Source organism: Arachis stenosperma, chromosome 4 (assembly GCF_014773155.1).
Source record: "Arachis stenosperma cultivar V10309 chromosome 4, arast.V10309.gnm1.PFL2, whole genome shotgun sequence".
Lineage (NCBI taxonomy): Eukaryota > Viridiplantae > Streptophyta > Magnoliopsida > Fabales > Fabaceae > Arachis > Arachis stenosperma.
In genome coordinates, this window is record NC_080380.1 from 5,617,708 (window position 1) to 5,636,876 (window position 19,169).

A 19,169-nucleotide genomic window follows, 5' to 3' on the forward strand; every position below is an offset into this window, starting at 1 on the left:
ATGGACGAAGAAGATACGGATATCTTTAACTCAAACCATAACTCAAACCATGATTGCAGTGAATCTCTACTCCAACAATCAAATTCTGTGGCTTCTTCTTCTGGGAAGAAACAAGGAAAGAAGCCTTCCTCATTTAAAGCGGCAAAGGATATCAAGATGATGAAGGAGTTAACTGACACGCTGAAATATGTGTTCGATCAACAGGGAAAGCGTTTGGATGCTTTTGCCCAAGCTATGGTAAACACTCGTGAGGAAAAAAAGGCTGGTGATATACTTGGCGAACTTGGATTCACTGATGATGAAGTTATTTCTATTGCACTCAAGTTCTCCACAAATCCTCAACTGGAAAAAATGTTTTGGTCATTAGGAAATAGTTAGAAAGCCGGATTTATTAAAGCTATATTGCATACTTAGAATTAGAGCTAATCTCTTTTAGAGTTATCATTTCATTTTGTGCAGATTTAGGTTCAAACATGCATAATTTTGAATGCAAGATTTTGTTGATGTTAGTGCATAATTAGTTTTAAGTATTGGTTTTAATTATGTTACTGTAGAAACTTGTTCAAAATGGGTGCTTAATTAATGTTAGTTTTTTTCTTCAATTTGCAAATGTTTCTTTTGTTTATGTTCAATTAGAAATTTTAGTCAACTGTGCAAAATATAACTTTATTTACGTTAAGCATGTGCAAAAGTACTCACTAGAAATGATGAAATGACAATAATAAAGTCACATGAAGAGAGTAGCACACAGAAATATCTAGCTCTCTCATGTACCAATAAATAAAATATAAATTGCTACTGTCTTGGTCGAATATTAAACAACAGAAAAGAAATTAAAAAAGCAAAAGGGTTTGATATTGGAGTAGTTGTCGTCATCAAACTTGAACTGCAACCCTTCCATTTGAAGTAGCAGAGTTGAACCGCAGCTTCTGGTTTTGTGCCAAAGGCACTCTCATCATTGTTCTTGTCTCCCTTGCAGGAGCAGTAGCAAGCATATAATATCAACTGAACAAGTTCGGACACTGCTCTAATACTGTTGCTTATCTGCGCACTCGAGTTGTTTCGCAGGCGTACCCTCCATAGATGGTTTTCATGTCCATTACATTTCGGATGATCGGCCAGTTAATGCCCAATCCATTGAGATAGGACCTGTTAACAACAGCATTCCAGTGGTTCATGTCAGCAACCAATTTCTCTTTGTTGCTTATCCAGTCAGGATATGATTCAAGCCTCTTCGGCCATTGCTCGGGCCACTCTGCCCCATGTTGTTCAATTCCAATTGGAATGCTGTGCAAACAACTCTTCATTCGAACGTACCTATTTAGATAATATGGTAAGTCATATGATGTAGAAAGCCAAGTTGGATAAATCATGAAGCAGTTTTGGCAAAATAATTTAACAGAAGCATACCATGCTGCATCAGGATTTTCACTCTCTTTGCAAAGTGGTGGAATTTTCTTCATCCTCAATTCGTATATCTCATTTCCTTCAGGCTTTTGATATATTTTAACTCCAACTTCACCAATGTCGTCACTTTTATGTGCCAGAACATTCCAACAAATAGATGCTGGCAATGAAGTCATGGCTGGAAAAGAAAAAGATGCATCAGTGTTACTTGTATAGCAATGCAAGAATGTACTACAGAAAAAGAGAAGATGGGGTGTGAAGAAAATAATGAATTGCAACAAACAGTTTGATTTAAAGTGAGACTGACCAACCTTCTTCTTCAATGCTGTCATGTTTAGTCGACATAATAAAGTATCCACTGGGTCTTAGAATCCGATTCATCTCGAACAGAAGCTTACCCCCTAAAACAGGGAGAAAATTGAGTTATTGTTGTAATATGATAAGTAGAATTTGGAGAACAGAACTAATCACTCACTCTAAATTCACCACGATCCCAAATCCACTAGAATTCAACTAATCTTGCACGAATGGAATTGAATCAGACCGAGTCAAGCCACTATATCTAAAATCACAAATCTACATCCACTACACTCTAGCTAATCTAATTGGGGCAAAATCAGCTAACAATAAAGTAATTTTCTCAGTTCTCACACACCCTTAATCTAAAAATTTGAAGTTCAGCACAAGCTAGCTTTATTCATCTACTTCTAAGTAAAAGATTAAGAAAATGTTGAGAATAAACATAGCATTATTCACTCACAACCTAATAGGCACCAAGCTAGATTTATCATATATGAATCTAATAGGCACTTTATAGTGAAATTTTTAATGAAATTTTCAAATCTGAGAAGGCACCGTACCTGATGAAAGTGAGGATAGTTAAGGTGTTACTGTTGATAGGAGAAGTGTCAGTTTCAAAGTGACTCAAGAAGAAAAGAATAGAAATAAATGAGATTTTGGCAAAAATAGAAAATGGGTGTTTGAGTTATTGGAGGTGGAAATCAAGAAGAGATTAAAAAGATGATTTTTTTCTTCCTTTTTTCGTGTTATTATCAGTTTGAGATTCGATTGAGGAATGAAGAGAAGTACAGTCAAGCACAGAAAGTTCATTTCCTGAGAGATCAAGCACAGATAAATTAGACAACATTCCCAAACCTGAAGGCATTCTACCAGTTAAGCTATTCCCAGAAAGTAACACAGACTTCAACAAAATCAAACCACCAATTGACTCAGGAATAGAGCCATTATTGAGCAAGAACTTAAATCAAGCACCTGGAGTGCACCAAGGTAGTTGTTATTGCTTTTGTCACCAAACCACTCAGGAATAGAACCATTAAGCACAAAACCTGAAGCATTGAAGGAAGCTAAACGGGTAAAATTGGCAAGTGCATCAACAGAGAAACTTGGGTGAAGACTAGCTTTATGTGTTCTTCTAAAACCGGAAATGTTGATTCCGATAACTGAACCCTTTTGGCAATGAATCCCGGTCCAGTTCCGGCACGGTTCGGATTTTCTTGGCCAATTTTTTGCTCTTATACCCAATGAGAAGATCGAAGTTGAAGCAACGAAAACCATTCGGTTCTTGAACTCAAGAGAGGGTTAGGGAGGGCAAGGATTAGAGATACAGGGAAGAAGGGGAGGATGTCTATTTTAGTCGTTTTATCTAATAATTTAATCTTGTCCATGTGTATCTAAACATAATACTAACATTACATTAGTGTCTTGTCCATTATATTCAAACACAATACACAAACAATAATTTTTAATGTTCTATTTTGTTCTATCTTTATCTCAGTGTCATGTTCTGTTTTATCTCTGAAAACAAAGACAGCCAAAAATACACAAAAATAATTTATATTTATCAATGGTACAGTAGAAATGATACTTTCCAACACTTTAATTTTTAAAAAATCTACTCGTTTAATTTTTTTTATAAATTAAAAAAAATAATTATTTTCCAAAAAAAATCACTTTTTCTCGTGTGTACTTCTATGTACTCTGGAGACAATAATAATAATTGTCATTGTCCATCGTGAAATTTAAGAATTTGAGTCGGTTATTTATGAAAAATTCGAAGTGAAGTTTCTTGGGTGTGGTAAATTTTATAATTTATAAGAAATTTGTCGAAAATATGGCGAATTTTTCCTAAATTACAAGAAAAAATAATTTACTCAACTATTTTTTTAAATGTTTTTTTAATTTATTAAAAAAAATCCCAAAAAAAGGATTATGAAATTGAGTCATTATTTAGTATTTACTCAACTATTTACAATTATATGATGTAAAAACTAATAACAATGAATTTAAATTTCTATAAATAAACAATATAAGTTTAAAACTTTTACAGCAATAACAATAGATTGTATCATTAGATTAGCTTAAATTCAAAGTAATCTTCATGAAAATTTAGAACATAGCAACAGATTGCACAAATTTATTTTGTCCTTTTCCAACCAACAAATGGATAGATTGGATGTCATTGTAATACTACTAGTAAAAATAAGAGCATTCATAAAACAAACTAAAACCCATTTATCACTTAAGCACCCACAACTTCAGGAGCAGCTTCGGTCATGGTTCAACAGCAGACCTGTCCACCTTAGTACCAACATCTTCTAAGTTATGGGATCCTCAAGAGGCACATACCTCAATTCCCAAAATCAAATTTAAGTGCTTCTGAGTATCTAAAGATGAACACACTCTGAAATAAATAAAAAATATATATAAAAATATAAAATATATATTAAAAATAACTTTTATATATATATATATATATATATATATATATATATATATATATATATATATTGCATTTTATATGCACATAAATAAGGAAATAAACATTTTAAACAAATCTCAATTTTTAATTTATTATATTTTATTTCAATGACTTAGATTTAAATTTTAAAATTTAGAGTTTAGAATTTATAATTTAATATTTTAAATTTTGAGTTTTAAAATTTATAATTTAAGATTTAAAATTTAGAATTTAAATTTTAAAGTTTAGAATGTAAGAAGCCAATGAGTAATAGCTCAAATGGCATAATCTTTTCCTACTCAATTAAGAGGTTACGAGTTCGAATTTCCTATCTTTGGTAAAAAAAAAAAAAGTTTAGAATGTAAGAAACTTGCACTCTCTACTTCCTCACATTAATATTTATCATTTTAATATTTTATCTATATCATAGTCGATACATATTACGCTTTTAAAAACATATAAATTATTGTAGAATTTTATTCGATGATAAAAAATGTTTTTAATGGAATAGAATTTATACGAATCAAAACTTTATTTGAGTATCAATAAATATATTATTTTTGTATTTAATATTTATTTATTAATTTTTTTATTTACATCTAATTCATTTATCAAAATCAAATAGGAAAAACTTGTTTTATACTCTTATCAAAAAATCCCATTTAAACAAATACTTTAATATATATATTAGATTAACATAATTAATTTTTATTATACTATTATTGTTATATTATCCCATAGAATTTATTACAATAATTTTTTTTTGTTTTAAAAGTTATATAAATTATTTTAAAATTAATTATAAAACCGAAACTCCTTTAATATTATCTGTTTATATTATATATAAAAATTGATAGCATGAATATTTTGCGCTTTATATACAATTCTAAATCTAGTTCAAATAGAAGCTTAAATATTTTTGAAAAAAAAAAAAAATCACACCAACCCACATTTTTCGACTACACCAAACGCAACAATTAACATTCATAAAATCAACCTTCATACATAATCTATTTTCAATACTATCCCCCAAGTGGTAGAAAAGAGAGTTTAAAACTGAATTTACTCCTCCATACATGCATTCCACTTGTTAACATACCATTGCATACAGTGATGAAACCATAAATTTTATATGAGAGAATCAAATTAAACATAAAATAAATTAAAATATGATATAACAAAAAGTTAATAAATTATAATTAATAGCATATATATCAAGTCAATAATTATATTATATAAAAATTACATTCAGTATTATATTTAATATTTTTAAATTTATTCGATAATGCTTTACATATTTAAAATAATCAATTATTATATCTAAAATAAATTTTAAAATATTTTTTTTGATATACATAGTGATATAATTTGTTAAAAATTTGTATTTTATCTTAGTTTTAAAAAAAATATTTTAATAATCTTCGATCTATAGTTGAAAAAGTGCATAAAAAACATGAAAGAATAAAATTTTATTAAAAAAAGTTATAATTTTATTTTATTTAGATCAGTTTAATTTTTAAATAGATTAATTTATTTTTTATTTATCCCATATTTATTATAAATTTATTACATATTCATATATAATACAGTTATTCTATATTATTATTATTGTTATTATTATTAATTTATTATTTTAAACACTACTTGCTATTAATTTATTATAATACAGTTATTCTATATTATTATAATGTAATACATATTATACATAAGGAGTTATTTACATATAATTATTTTATGTATAATATACTAATATATATAATTAGTTAACAATATATATATATAATTGAGAGCTTGTCATGTGATGTTGAAAATTTACATAGCTTTTGGTGATGGGACAGAAATAAAAAAAAATTAAAACTGAGATAGAGATGAAAATATAAAGACTGAAATAAATTTTAATATATTTTTTTGTATAAAGTGGAAGATAGAAATTGAAATAAGAATAAAATTTTAATTTAATTTACACAAAAGATAAAATTAGAATTAATTATTTAAAAGGAAGGTATTTTAAATATAAAATGTTATTAAAATTTCAGTCTTCATCTCTAAAAATTTTAGTCTTTTGTATCCTTATTTTTTAGAGATACTAAAATACTGAAATTTTAAAAATAAAAACAAAAAGAATTTCGATAGGGAGCTAATGGAGTATGTGTACAATGAGCTATTTATTTGGTTCAATATGAGTTAAAAAATGAAGATTCGACTTATTTTAGTTTCTTTTTTTAATTTTTTGTTTACATCAACACAATAAGATCATAAATTATACTACAAATGGTATATATACCCAAAGTAATCATCCACTTTATAATGAAAAGAACCATCTACAATTATACTAAAATGAACATCCGCCTTAGTTTAAAATTTCAAATTATAATAGACTCCATGCATACAATATTTTTAACAAAGCCTTCTGATCAGGCAAAATTATGTTAAATTCAATCCAAATCAATTAAACACCTAAATTAGAATGAAAATAACCATCAACCTACCTAGTAAAACGAACATTCAGTCTATTTTAGTTTTTTTTTTTGTTTACATTAATACACCAGGATAATAAATTGTACTACAAATAGTATATCCAAAATAACCATCTACTTTAGAAGGGGTAAAACCATTCGTAATTATAGTAAAATGAACATCCGTCTTATTTTACATGGCTTAAAATATAGTACATGATATATCTCAATCCCTATGCAACTTTTTATTGAGCTCTCAATCTATCTTCGTAAAATGAACATCCAAACTATTTTATTGATTGAACTGTGTCTATTGTGGCCAAAAAATGGATGTGATTTTTACTGATCTTCCAATGACAGATTTTAAAGTAAACAGCACCCCTAATTCTCAAAATTCTTGGACTTAAAAAAAAAAAACGGTAGCATTTTTACTGATAGCTCATGTATTTGAAACATTAAGTGACCTTAACGCAGTCATTCCTGTATTTAGATGAAAATATACTAAATATGACAATAAAATAAATTGAAAGGTATTAAATTCTAAAGATATGCAGAAAATATCAAATAGCAATTCTAAAATTTTATCGGTCAAATTGCAATTCTAGGACAGGTTAAGCATATAATATGCAACTAGCCTACTATTACAGATGCATATATATATGCACACTACACTGATTTCAGTGACTCTATTGAAAAGAAACAGTAAATTTCAAAACATATCATATGATGGCAAGGGCCAATTTCTCTTTCTCTTTCAAGAGATTTATTTTTCATCGCCATTGACATGCTTAAACAAATACCAATTCCAATAATAACAACTAGTAAGCAACCCAAACTATCTGAAAAGAAGCGCAATAAAAATAACAAATCTAGTTAATAAATTAATTTCTTTTTTTTCTTTTTTCAAGAATGACAACAAAAATCTTATTTCCTTGCACAAATAACATAATCTTATCAACAAGTAATTATTCAACGAAAAATTAGAATGCATCAAAATCGTTATTTTATATATTTATTACCTAATACATCTTTACACATAATTATACACATGCACTATTCCAGTAGCTAGATGCCAATCCCCTAAGCATCAACATTTTTTAATCGAAATCAATAAATTAAAAAGATCAATTATTTTGCATTAAAACAATCATACCTAAAAAAATCCACGACTCAAACAAGAAAAAAAGGGAAATTTCAACACACACAGAAAAAGAGAAACTGGGAATTATACGTGTTGTGAGTAGCGGCGCAGCACGGTGAGAGAGGATGAGACTGGGGAAGAATAATTCCGTTCACACGAGGGAGAGGAAGGCAGTTATGCTGCGATGGTGTCGCTCGGTCCTTCGCAATGCGCATGGCAGCGTCTTTCGAGGCTATGCGCGATGGCGAGTGTTGCGGGTTGCGGGAGGACACCGTTGAGAGAAGATGAGAATATCCAAGAAGCAAATCTGTATAAATGGAGGAGAAAATTGGGAGTTTTCAAGTTTGCATTGTTTACGGTATAAAATCCTTATTTGGGTTAAATTTAAAATTCAAAATAAATAATAATTAACTAATTTAATTATTATTTAATTTTAATTACAAAAATATTTTCATTATATACATTGTACATCAATTATATTAGCTCCTCATACTTTTTTAAACAAAAATGTTAATATTTCAAAACAAACAATACCTAATTGGTTCCCCGTACTTTTTTAAATAAAAATGTTAGTATTTCAAAACAAATAATACCTTTAAATTTTAGAGAGTCTTGGACTCTTGGAGAAGGCCAGTTTTTAAAGGGAGGGTGTTCTTAGGAAATATCTGGTTCGTAAGGGGAAGAGCAGAGACACTTTCATGTTAAGTGTCCTCTTATCTGATCTTCATCACTGACTTTTATTTTTATTTCACAAATACAGATAATTACCTAGTTATAGGATCGGAGTAAATAATTTGCAATTCATGGGAATTTTGAAACTGAATAACCCTTCTCTCATTTCGTCGAATTTAGGACTTTAATTTTAATTTAAATTTAGCCAACAACTATAAGAATTAATAGTTTAATACAACATGGCAACAATATCCGTAACACTTCATATCTTGTTTTAAAATAAATTAATCAACCACTTCTTAAGGCCCAAAATCGAAAACTTAGAACTTTTTATCTTTTCCAACCAACAAATGGATAGTTGGAAGTCAATGTAATAAGATCCAATAATTAAATCTTGCAGACCCTTTTACCAAAAAAAAAATCTTGCAGACCAAAAATCGAAAATTTACATTGAAAGCAAAATTGTGTTTCTCGTTGTCAAAACAAAACTGGTAAATAAACACTAGTAAAAGTCCTAAAACAAACTAAAATCCATTATCACTTAAACGCCAACAACTTCAGCCCCAGCCTTGGCCATTGGTTCATCAACAGACCTGTCCACTTTGTCACCAATATCTTCAGCATAGTCACCACCGTGGACCTGCATCATACAATCAGTATACTGATCAGGTTTAAAACTCACCTATGTGAAAAAACATGACATCCTCAAAAGGAACATAATACCTCCATCAATTTCCCCAGATCAAATTTTGGGGCTTTCAGGATCTTAACTTTCCTGATAAACCCATTTTGAAGAGGGTAAATGTTAGAAGTAGCCTTCTCGATCTCTTTCCCAATCATTTCTGGGATAAACTTACGGACCAACTCCTTGAGATCACAGGATGTTGCCTGCTTGGTCATGATCTCCCTCATCTTCCTGCGAATCTGAGGAGACAAATAAGGGCACACAACATTAGTAATATGCAAACCTGTGTTCATATGTATGTTATAAACCTCCAAAACCATCAAAAGGGCCAAATGAATTGTCAAGTTTGGTGAACAATTTGAGGTTATAGCAATAATTCAAATACCATGTCCCAACAAATTATTACTAAGAAAAAACTGTCTAGTACACACCCCTTAAACTCCTATTAATATTATCTTCAATAACTCATAAAAATGGATGTAATTATATAGAGAAAACGTTTCAAATTAACACAGAATAAACATAGCTTAATGCCATATTACTTAACACACCTGCCGAATTTGCCCTGATTGGGCATAAGAGGTTCTTTTCATTTGGTTATACCGTCTTTGGTAAACCCAATAAAGAAAAGCCTCAAAATATAATTATCTGTGGTCTTCACATCCACGAAAGCTTCAATCAAAGTTTGCCATTTTTTGACAAGCGACCTCAGCTTGTCAGTAGTAAAATCCATTCCCTGCAGATTTTAAAGGAAAAGTTTCAATCAGCTTACAACCATACAAGATAATAAATAGGTTAAAGGAGGCAAAGCAACATAACATACCCAGAAATTTGTGAGCACATTCCTTCCTTGTACATCTTCTGCTCTCAGTCTAATCTTCCTGAAGGCGTGGTCCTCATCCCCTTGAAGATCAGCAAGTGAGACCTCAAACACTCTATGTTTGAGTCCTTCAGAAGCAATCTATCATTCGCACAAACCATTAAAATATCAACAACATAAATACTAATAAATATATTCTAAAGATTCACAAGAAGTGTACATAAAACAATGGATCCAACTATCCAATTGAACAATCATTCAACAATAGAGAAAAAAATGAAACATGTCTAAACTACTAAATTCCATGAATCAATGAATATAAAGAGGATTACAAATTAAATCTAAAATTAAAATAAATAAAAGAAAAGAGAATAAACAAAGACCTTATTGCCCTGAGTACGAGTAACAAGGGTTTTGCCCACATTATTGACCTGGAAGACGGAAGGAGCCTTGATATCGTACCAATCCTTCTTGGCAAAGGGATCGGCGCTGCAAAACCCATGGAAACAAACAAATTCAAATTCAGGAAACTAAAAGATTGTTTGAGAGAGAGAGAGAGAGAGAATGGGACACATACGCCTTCTTTTTGCCACCCTTCTTTCCCTTGGAGATGCGCTTGTTTTTTCCGACGGCCATTCTTCTTCAACTGATCAGCTCCAATTGCCTCGCTTGCTGTTACGGCCTTTTTTTTTTTTGGTCAATTTGAAATGACGGCCTCAGCAAACCCTACTGGTGGTGCGGGAACGATCCTCTCCAGTGGAGAAAAAAATTGACACTGTACAGTGGAAGATCCCAACCTTTAATAAAATCAACGGTCCTAATTATAACTATAATTATGACTATTACTTTTTCAAATTTTGCAAACCCTTCTTCTTTTCAATTTCACTTTTCACGAGTTTATTCTTTTCTCGCAGTAATAGCACCAAGAAAAAGCTCTCTCTTCTCAAATTTTATAAACTCTTCTTCTTATCTTCACTTTCACAGTCCACTCGTTCTATTTTCTTCCCCAGCAGTAACACAACAAGAAGAAGAACCTTCATTCGTCATCTTTTTTTCCTGCTTCAACAATTTTGCGAGTACAATTTAAGATTTGAATACCTTTTCACGTTCTTCTTTTTCTTTGTCAATCACTAAATTCCTAAATTAATAATTTTTATTGATAATAATTGGTTTGAATTTGTGTGGTTGGTCATTTGAGATATAAATAGTCTTATTACGGATGTGGGTAACAAAATAAAAAAAATTAGTTTTCTTTTTTCTTTAAATTGCAATAGTTTGTGTTTGTTATTCTACACAATTTTACTCAATTCGTTTGATTTTTTTTCTTATTTGTGTTTGCTTCTAAAAATGTTGTCTTTTTTTTCCAAACAAAATTATTTTTAATATTCTGTTTTTTGAATTAGGCATTTGGTGTCACTTTAAAATAAATAAAAGAGAGCAGTGAAGTTCTAAATGATATTTGTTGTAAGTTAGTAAAAAAGAGCAATGAAGTTCTGAATGATATGTGTTGTAAGTTTTGCAGAAGATAAACAATTTTATTATTCTTACAATCATCTTATGGTTTAAGAATTTAATTTATAAAAAATTTGAGGACTTTACTTATCTGTAATGTTGGCCATTCAAGTAGTACCCTGTTTTCATTATTTAGACCTTAATCATATTTAGTGGTGATGATTGAATTTTGATTATATTATTTTGTTATGCAAAATATCCACTGCTTTTAATTGGTATGACAGGATCTGAGTTCTGTAATTTTCAAATTCTGCATATAATTGTCAATTTTGTAGATTATTGCCAGAACAAATGAGTTAGCGAAAATCCAATCAGGCAAATCAATCAAAATAGTAAAATTACAATATGAAATGTTAAGAAATATATCCCAAAAAACAAATTATAAATGATAGATTCTTCTTCTCTTTTACACTATTCTGTTTTTGTGAGATCTATTACAACTCTATTTCAATAATTCAGTCAAATATCTTCCAAAATCAATAGTAATCCAAGCATATTTGGCATATTTGGCATCAAAAAGCTCTGTTAGTATGCATCCAAGATTCTACAAAAAAAAACAATATAAAATCGTTATTAAGTGAAATAAGTAAATAAAGTATTACTATGCTAATTTGTTTACAATAATCTAAGTAATTATTTATTGAGATATTTTACAATAATCTAAATAAATTGCCATGCCTCTTCGACAGTGTTAAAAGTTTTGCCCAATTTAGGTAGCCAATCAAATTCTACATCCATATTTTGGGCATTCAAGAATCGTTGCACATCCTAAAATAAAAACAAGAATGAAAAGAAAAAATATTTAAAAAGTACGTTTTTTTAATTGTTAACAGAAAAACTAATTTAAAGATTCAATTACAAGAACATGAACATTAAAAAACAAAAGTACTCATATAGCACAATTTGTTAATTTTCAATCAGAAAATTTATAGCTTAAAAAAAAATTAATGTCAAACTAAACGTATTATCACATGATTGGAAAAGAAGACTTAAATAAGAGAATTAGATAAAAGAAAATGAGAATAAGAATAAAAGTACAAAACCTCAATGTTAAAGGAGAAGAATCGTTATCCTCAAAATGAGTCTGTAATAGCCTTCTATTAGCATCACAAGATATTATTAAAAATAAACTACTTGAAAAGAAGAATATAATAGAAGTTCAAAAGTTTAATTTTTCAGAGAAGATGGTGAAAAGAAACGCGGGAAGATAATAAAAATAAAAGAAGCTGGAACGTGAGAGTACTAAAAAAATAAAATAAAATTATAATTATAGTTATAATTAGGACCGTTGATTTTATTAAAGGTTGGGATCTTCCACTGGACAGTGTCAATTTTTTCCTCCACTGGAGAGGATCCATTCCCCTGGTGGTACTATTGTTAGTACCCCGATCCAATATATATAGAACATGGGTATGGGTATGGCCTCACACATCACGGGCTTGGGCCTACTTTTCAACTTATAGTTCCCCAATTAACTCAACCAGCCATGTAACCAAATAAAATTTACGACCTTTTTCTTATAGTACGGATAAAAAAATAAACAAATTAAAATTCATCCTGACCCCACTATATATATATTATTACGTGGGTTATATTTTTTTGAGTTTAATTTTGATGCACTAGGATTAGATACCGCAGTAGTCCTAACCGTAAACGATGGATACTAGGCGCTGCGCGTATCGATCCGTGCAATACTGTAGCTAATGCGTTAAGTATTTCGTTTGGGGAGTACGTTCGCAAAAATAAAACTCAAAGGAATTGACGGGGCCCGTACAAGCGGTGAAGCATGCAGTTTAATTCGATGCAAAGCGAAGAATCTTGCTTGACATACTGCGAATTCCGGATGTAAAACGTTTTTAATAGTCGTGTAATTATATTCGTTTTTTTTATGATTATATATGCGAATATGTGATTAATGTGAAAGGTAAAATTACTGACGTGGCGGTATGTAATTGGATGCACGTTTTACCAAGATTAATAATTTGGAGAATAAGTATAAGCTTCAGTGGAAATTTCGCTGTCATATAGGAAATAGATTCTTTGACCTCATGGTGGGACTAAATTGAAGCTAAATAAATTTTTTTGGATTCAAATAGGACACTTTAAACCTGAAGGACCAAAACAAAATTACACCTAAACGTAGAAGACTAATTTAATACTTTATCCATAAAAAAATCTTTTTATATGAGATATTCAAACATAACATTACTTTTATTTTTTCATAAAATCTTTAAAAAAAATAACTAAAAAAATATTTTTTTTTTCAAAATTCATCCAAACAAATCTTTAATTTTACATAAAGACAACTTCATTAAATTTTCACTATAAATTAAACAAGTATAATACCCTAATGAGACGTCTATCTACATTATTCTTAGATGCTTTGCATTTGTCTTGTTGAAAGAATGTTAATGACAAATATTTTTTAATTAAATATTTTGTAATTTTATAATTTTTATAAGCGTGCGAAGAAAAATACAAAAAATTATATAGCAACTGATGAATAATTAATATATAATACCAGGAGCCCGAACAAATTAACATAAAATAATTATTAATTAACTACAAGCTAAGCTAATGTTATGTTAATCAGCACACTACATAGTATAGGGAAGATTTATTAGCATATAAGATTGGACAATGTTAGATAATTAATGATTTTTTTGAATAATATGAATAACCACTAATCAAATAAAAATATATTATACTTTTAAATTATTCATCTAAATTTTAATATATTGTGCTTATTCTATAGAATATAGATTATCGACTTTATTCTTATACTGCTGTCATATAGGAAGGAGCGGAATCAATGTGTTCAAATTTCTGGCCTTGCACCGACCATCTAATGGACCGTGGAAGGAAGAAGTCTTCTTTCGTTCCAGATATTGATAAGCTGGTGATTCCGTTCTTGCAATCAAGTCCGGAGCTCCAGAGGGCCTTCTCATCAGTTGCAGGGTTTGGTGGCCCGAAATTGACTTGGCGACCTTCCACGGGGTGGCAAGCTTTAGAGAGTCTTTCCGGCTTGGAACAATGTATGAATGAAATTTCTCTAATTATTTATCGATAATATAGCTTATTTCAGGGGGGTATATATGAGTTTTCTGATGCGGACGACTTTCTTTCACAGGGAGCGATCTCCATTGGATACGTTTCAGTGACGCCCGGATCAGAGGATAGCCACGGCAGGCTGAGGATGGCCATACCGGAAGCTTTGAAAGAGTTTCCGGAGGCGTTCGCGTGGAGGCTGAAAATGAGGCCTCTCAAAGGGTTCTCCACAAAGTTGGCTTTCACAAAGAAGGCTTACTACGTAAACATGCCTTCTGTAAAGGGCACAATAGGGATTTCCTTACGTATAGCTGCTTTCCTACTTGAACAACTAACTTGCCTCCTTCTTCATCAACTCCGCGATTAGCAGCTACAATTCTAGTGATGTCATGATCATATGCTCCTCGCCCGCATCCACTTTTGCAGATTCTTACCAACGTTTATACTTGTCACTACAATTCAACTCATTCTTACCAAAACCGTCTAATTTCCATCCGGAATACTAATTAATCGATGGATACTTTCCCGCAAAAAAAGGAAATAAGAGCGCCTATGTACTGCTTTTGATTCCTTCTTAATGCGTTATTTGTGCCAATTTAAAAGAATAGACAAATTTCTTCATTATTTGGTGAGATTATAGTGGGGGAGGGAAAAGCTAGCTTTTTTCCTTGTTAGGAAATGCAGGCAGCAAATTAAATATATGATATGATATTATGGGCACTCAATTGCGAGTCACATATATACCGAAAGGGCTTCAACAATTTCGAATATCTGGTCACAGGGTGGGTGGCTATGGAGCATTTAGTCTATTTACCCTTCTATTTATGGGCTTGTCAGGCTGCCATTGAAGGGAAGAGCAGCTTTTAGTTCTTATTATTTGGCCTTTTGTTATTTCCTGTTTTGGTGGTGAAATTGGAAATGACGGATTGGGTTTTGCCTTTGTATATACGTGTATTTGTTAGAGGCAGCAATAGTAATTGAACTATTGAAGTAATAATATAACATACGCATTAACATATTATCTCACCTTTTTTCTTCAGTTGTTCACATTTAAAGTGAAAGTGATAAACTATCCCACTTTTTGGTTATCAAAGAAGGTCATACTTAATTAGTTCTATCTGGCCTTCATGGACTTTGATGACAAATATAGTGCTGCTTTCTGCTTGTAGCTTCACCTCTTCTGGTTATTGTACTAAACCGAAAATTTGGCACAAGTGAGGAGTGGTTTGGAGTTTTATGGCTGACCTATTAATGTATGTAAATTAAAGCTTATCCAAGATGAACTATGGTGATGCTTATCATGTGATAACTGAGAATTCACAGCATGGATTCTTTGTTTCACTATCTTTCAGAGGATAGAAAGATATCCAACTGCTTGAACTAACATCATGTGACCATGGATAGCTGGCAAAATCATAAGTCAAACCTCTTCTATGAACTATCATTAAACCAAATAAAATAACTAACACTCTCTTCAGTCCTGCATGCTACCTCAAACTTTTGCATTCTTATCCTTATAACACTTCTTTCCGGGAAGCTACAAAGATATGGAGATTGAATCAGCCAAGTGCGAGTGCTGTGGGCTGAAAGAGGATTGCACCCAATATTATATCAACCAAGTGAAAGCCAAATTTGATGGGAAATGGGTGTGTGGATTGTGTTCAGAAGCAGTAAGAGATGAAGTGAGCAGAGGGAAAAAGCCCTCCCTGTCTGCCATGGAAGAAGCTGTGAAAGCTCACATGTCATTCTGTGGTAAGATCAAAGCCAATCTGGCAGTTCGCGTTGCCGATGGCATGAGGCAGATGCTGAGGAGAAGGTCAACCACTTCATTGCCGGTGGTAAGGTCAAGCAGCACTTCTCACTCTCTCTGCTTAGCTTGTAATCAAATTTTATAAAGGAAAAGTCTAGCGGCAGCAATTTTATTGCATTTTGGCCAGCATGTAACTAGCAGAGAAAGGTAAGCCATTGGATGAAATCTCACACCAATCACACACCATCAAATCATTATTGATGGCTAGTTGATGGCTACCAATCACAAATGTTGCTACCCCCTAGTATTGCTCTTTTATAAATAACATCATGTTGAAATTGGAAAATGTTGAATTTGAAAAACTTTAAATTATTGTGATGATTAAATATCGTTAAAATATTAATTGAAAATAATTAATTTGATTTAGGTTTTAAAATTATTTGTTTAATAATTTTTGTTTTGTGTGTAGAATTTTGATCATTGGACATAAGCAACATAAAGTCCAATATGTTGAGAAAATATTTCAGCCCTTATACAAAAGGAATTATAAGCATTATGGCTGAAGTATTTTGCTAAGGCAATTTAGGCTAAGTATCATGTGAATAGCCTAAATTAATTTTTGTTGAGAGACCAACAAGATTTGAACCGAAATTAAAAGAAGAAAGAAAGCAATAAAACATGCTTTTCACGGTTATATTCCTACATGGTTTATGGAATTCAAATTTAATTAACTTGGATTTATTGCATGCATTGGTAATAGGAAAAAAATTTAAATTGATTTGATTGCATTAATTGATTCCATACGTTACTATGCATAAGGGATTGAAAGTGGGATTTAATTTGATTTAATTTAATTCATGCTTCCAAAGTTTCTTTTTTTTCTCTCTCTTGTTTTCGGTTGTCAATTCAACAGAAAAGAAGAAGATGCAAGCTATCAGAGAAAATCACAGAGAAGTTAAGAAAAAGCAAGCGGCTAAGGTGACGATGGCCCTTGCAAAAAGAAGATCCAAGGTATGGCGTGGCTGAGATCTTTTCCACTAAAGGCAAGATGTGGAGAAGAAGTTTCAAGATCTCCATGCCTAAAGTAGAAGCAATCCGTTTCGGTCAGAGAAGAAGATCTCTGAGGTGAAGCTCGTTTTCACTTTTGTTCATCAAACACAGAAGGTAACTACGTGGAGGAAGAAGCAAAAATGGAACAGATGGAGCTGTCAAAGATCAAGATTTCATCAAGGGTTAGAATTCTTTCTTGAGGACAAAGTCAAGATGGAAGGCTCAGATTGACGAAGTTTGATGAGAAGGGATGAAAGAGAGGTATATGCATGTTGATTTGCTTTCGGTTTTTCCTCTCTCTTCCCTCTGTCCGAACCGGCCTTAGTATTGAAGAAGAAGAAAGTGGCTTGATTGAACCGTTTCAACCTTGGAAGCTTCCCCTTCTATAATAAGGGTGAACGGCCAAGGCTTGAGACAAGGAGAGTAAGCACAGAGTTCTCATAACTACCCAAACTAACAGAAGTTCTTCTCCTTCAATGTGTTACATTTTATTTTTTTTCTTTAGTTTTGTTTGTCCGAGTCTCATGGTAAAAAAGACAAACCGTGTGAGGTTTGTAAGAAAAAGGCAGTGAGAAGAAAAAGACAGAATGTACAAAATTAAAAAAAACCCATAGATGTCTTAGAGATCCTTTATACATTTATATGTTGTGTATCATGATTATGTGGGAATCCCCTTATAAGTTGGGTTAGTACTTAGTAGTTGAAAGCTTGGTAGGTGACCAAATCAAGTTCAGTTTTGGAGATAGATTCTGAACTTGTTCCGGATAAGAATGGGTAGTTCCTAGGGAAGAATTGGTGTCTGTAATCAGTTGATTATAGTGAAATTCTGTCACTATTGTTATGGAGACTGGATGTAGGCTGCATTGCACCTAGCAGCTAAACCAGGATACTTCTTGGTGTGATTCTCTCTTTCTCTTCTACTCCATTTCTATTTTTGCTCCGAAAGAGACAAAATTGAAAAATATCTCCTCACCAGTTACGAGACAAAAAGAAAATATCTCTTGACCAGTGACAAGACAAAAAGCGGAGATATCTCCTAAAACATTCTTACAAGGCAGAAAGTGTTACTCAGTAAAAAGGTACTAAAATTCAACCTCCCATTCTTTTAGTCACTAATTACCATCAATTGGTATCAGAGCTTGATCTCAAAGAGATCAAGTTTTGCAACTTGAAGAAAAGATCTTGATGACGGCTAACAGTAACTCAAATCTGGTTGCCTATACTCTGGCAGAAGGACAATCAAGCAACATGTATAATACAATTATTCTATAATATTATTATTGTTATTATTATTAATTTATTATTTTAAACACTACTTGCTATTAATTTATTATAATACAGTTATTCTATATTATTATAATGTAATACATATTATACATAAGGAGTTATTTACATATAATTATTTTATGTATAATATACTAATATATATAATTAGTTAACAGAGGAGGAGGAGGAAGAGCAATGGCTTCGTTGTGTCTGGGTTTACGCGAAGAAGAAGAAAAAGGGTGGTGGTCATCGAAGATTGGGACTCAACGGAGATGGTGGTGATGGAGATGGAGAGTAAGAAAAAAAAGGAGAAAGAAGGCGAATGAGGGATTTGGCCAGCGATGATGAAGGAGGAGGTTGACAGTGGTTACTCAATAATGATGATGGTGGTGGAGATTACGATGAGGATGAAAACAGAGAAAAGAAGAGAGACAGAGGGTTGTGAATTTGTGATGATGATGATAGGTATAAAAGAGGGGTATATTTGGAAAGAAAAATATTAATTATAAAAAAAATTAGTAATAAGGATAAAATTGATGCAAATCGAAAACTTAAGGAACAAAATTAAAACAAATTAAAACTTAGAGATATTTTCAAAATTTTT

General features: G+C 31.3%; 2 protein-coding genes and 1 pseudogene across 5 annotated transcripts; 1 reads left to right on the plus strand and 2 right to left on the minus strand.

Moving 5' to 3' along the window:
* Positions 1 to 684: 684 nt before the first annotated feature.
* On the minus strand, positions 685 to 3,028 carry LOC130976326 (probable methyltransferase PMT28). 4 transcript variants are annotated; one of them, XM_057901164.1, is made up of 4 exons: positions 2,680 to 3,028; positions 1,719 to 1,808; positions 1,411 to 1,585; positions 685 to 1,317 (listed from the first exon to the last, which is right to left on the minus strand). In XM_057901164.1, exons 2-4 carry the CDS (start codon positions 1,786 to 1,788, stop codon positions 1,041 to 1,043), a joined length of 522 nt encoding a protein of 173 aa, XP_057757147.1. In that variant the 5' UTR covers positions 1,789 to 1,808; positions 2,680 to 3,028; the 3' UTR covers positions 685 to 1,040. The 4 variants fall into 4 exon arrangements, with proteins under 4 accessions (XP_057757147.1, XP_057757148.1, XP_057757150.1 ...); XM_057901165.1 differs by having other exon boundaries at positions 2,268 to 3,028; XM_057901167.1 differs by lacking the exon at positions 2,680 to 3,028 and adding an exon at positions 2,063 to 2,164.
* A 5,718-nt stretch (positions 3,029 to 8,746) lies between these two features.
* Positions 8,747 to 10,731, minus strand: LOC130976014 (40S ribosomal protein S3a-2-like; annotated as a pseudogene).
* A 5,315-nt stretch (positions 10,732 to 16,046) lies between these two features.
* On the plus strand, positions 16,047 to 18,201 carry LOC130974463 (uncharacterized). Its single transcript, XM_057899342.1, has 2 exons — positions 16,047 to 16,337; positions 18,157 to 18,201. The coding sequence occupies exons 1-2, from the start codon at positions 16,047 to 16,049 to the stop codon at positions 18,199 to 18,201; spliced, it is 336 nt and encodes a 111-aa protein (XP_057755325.1).
* Positions 18,202 to 19,169: the final 968 nt, after the last annotated feature.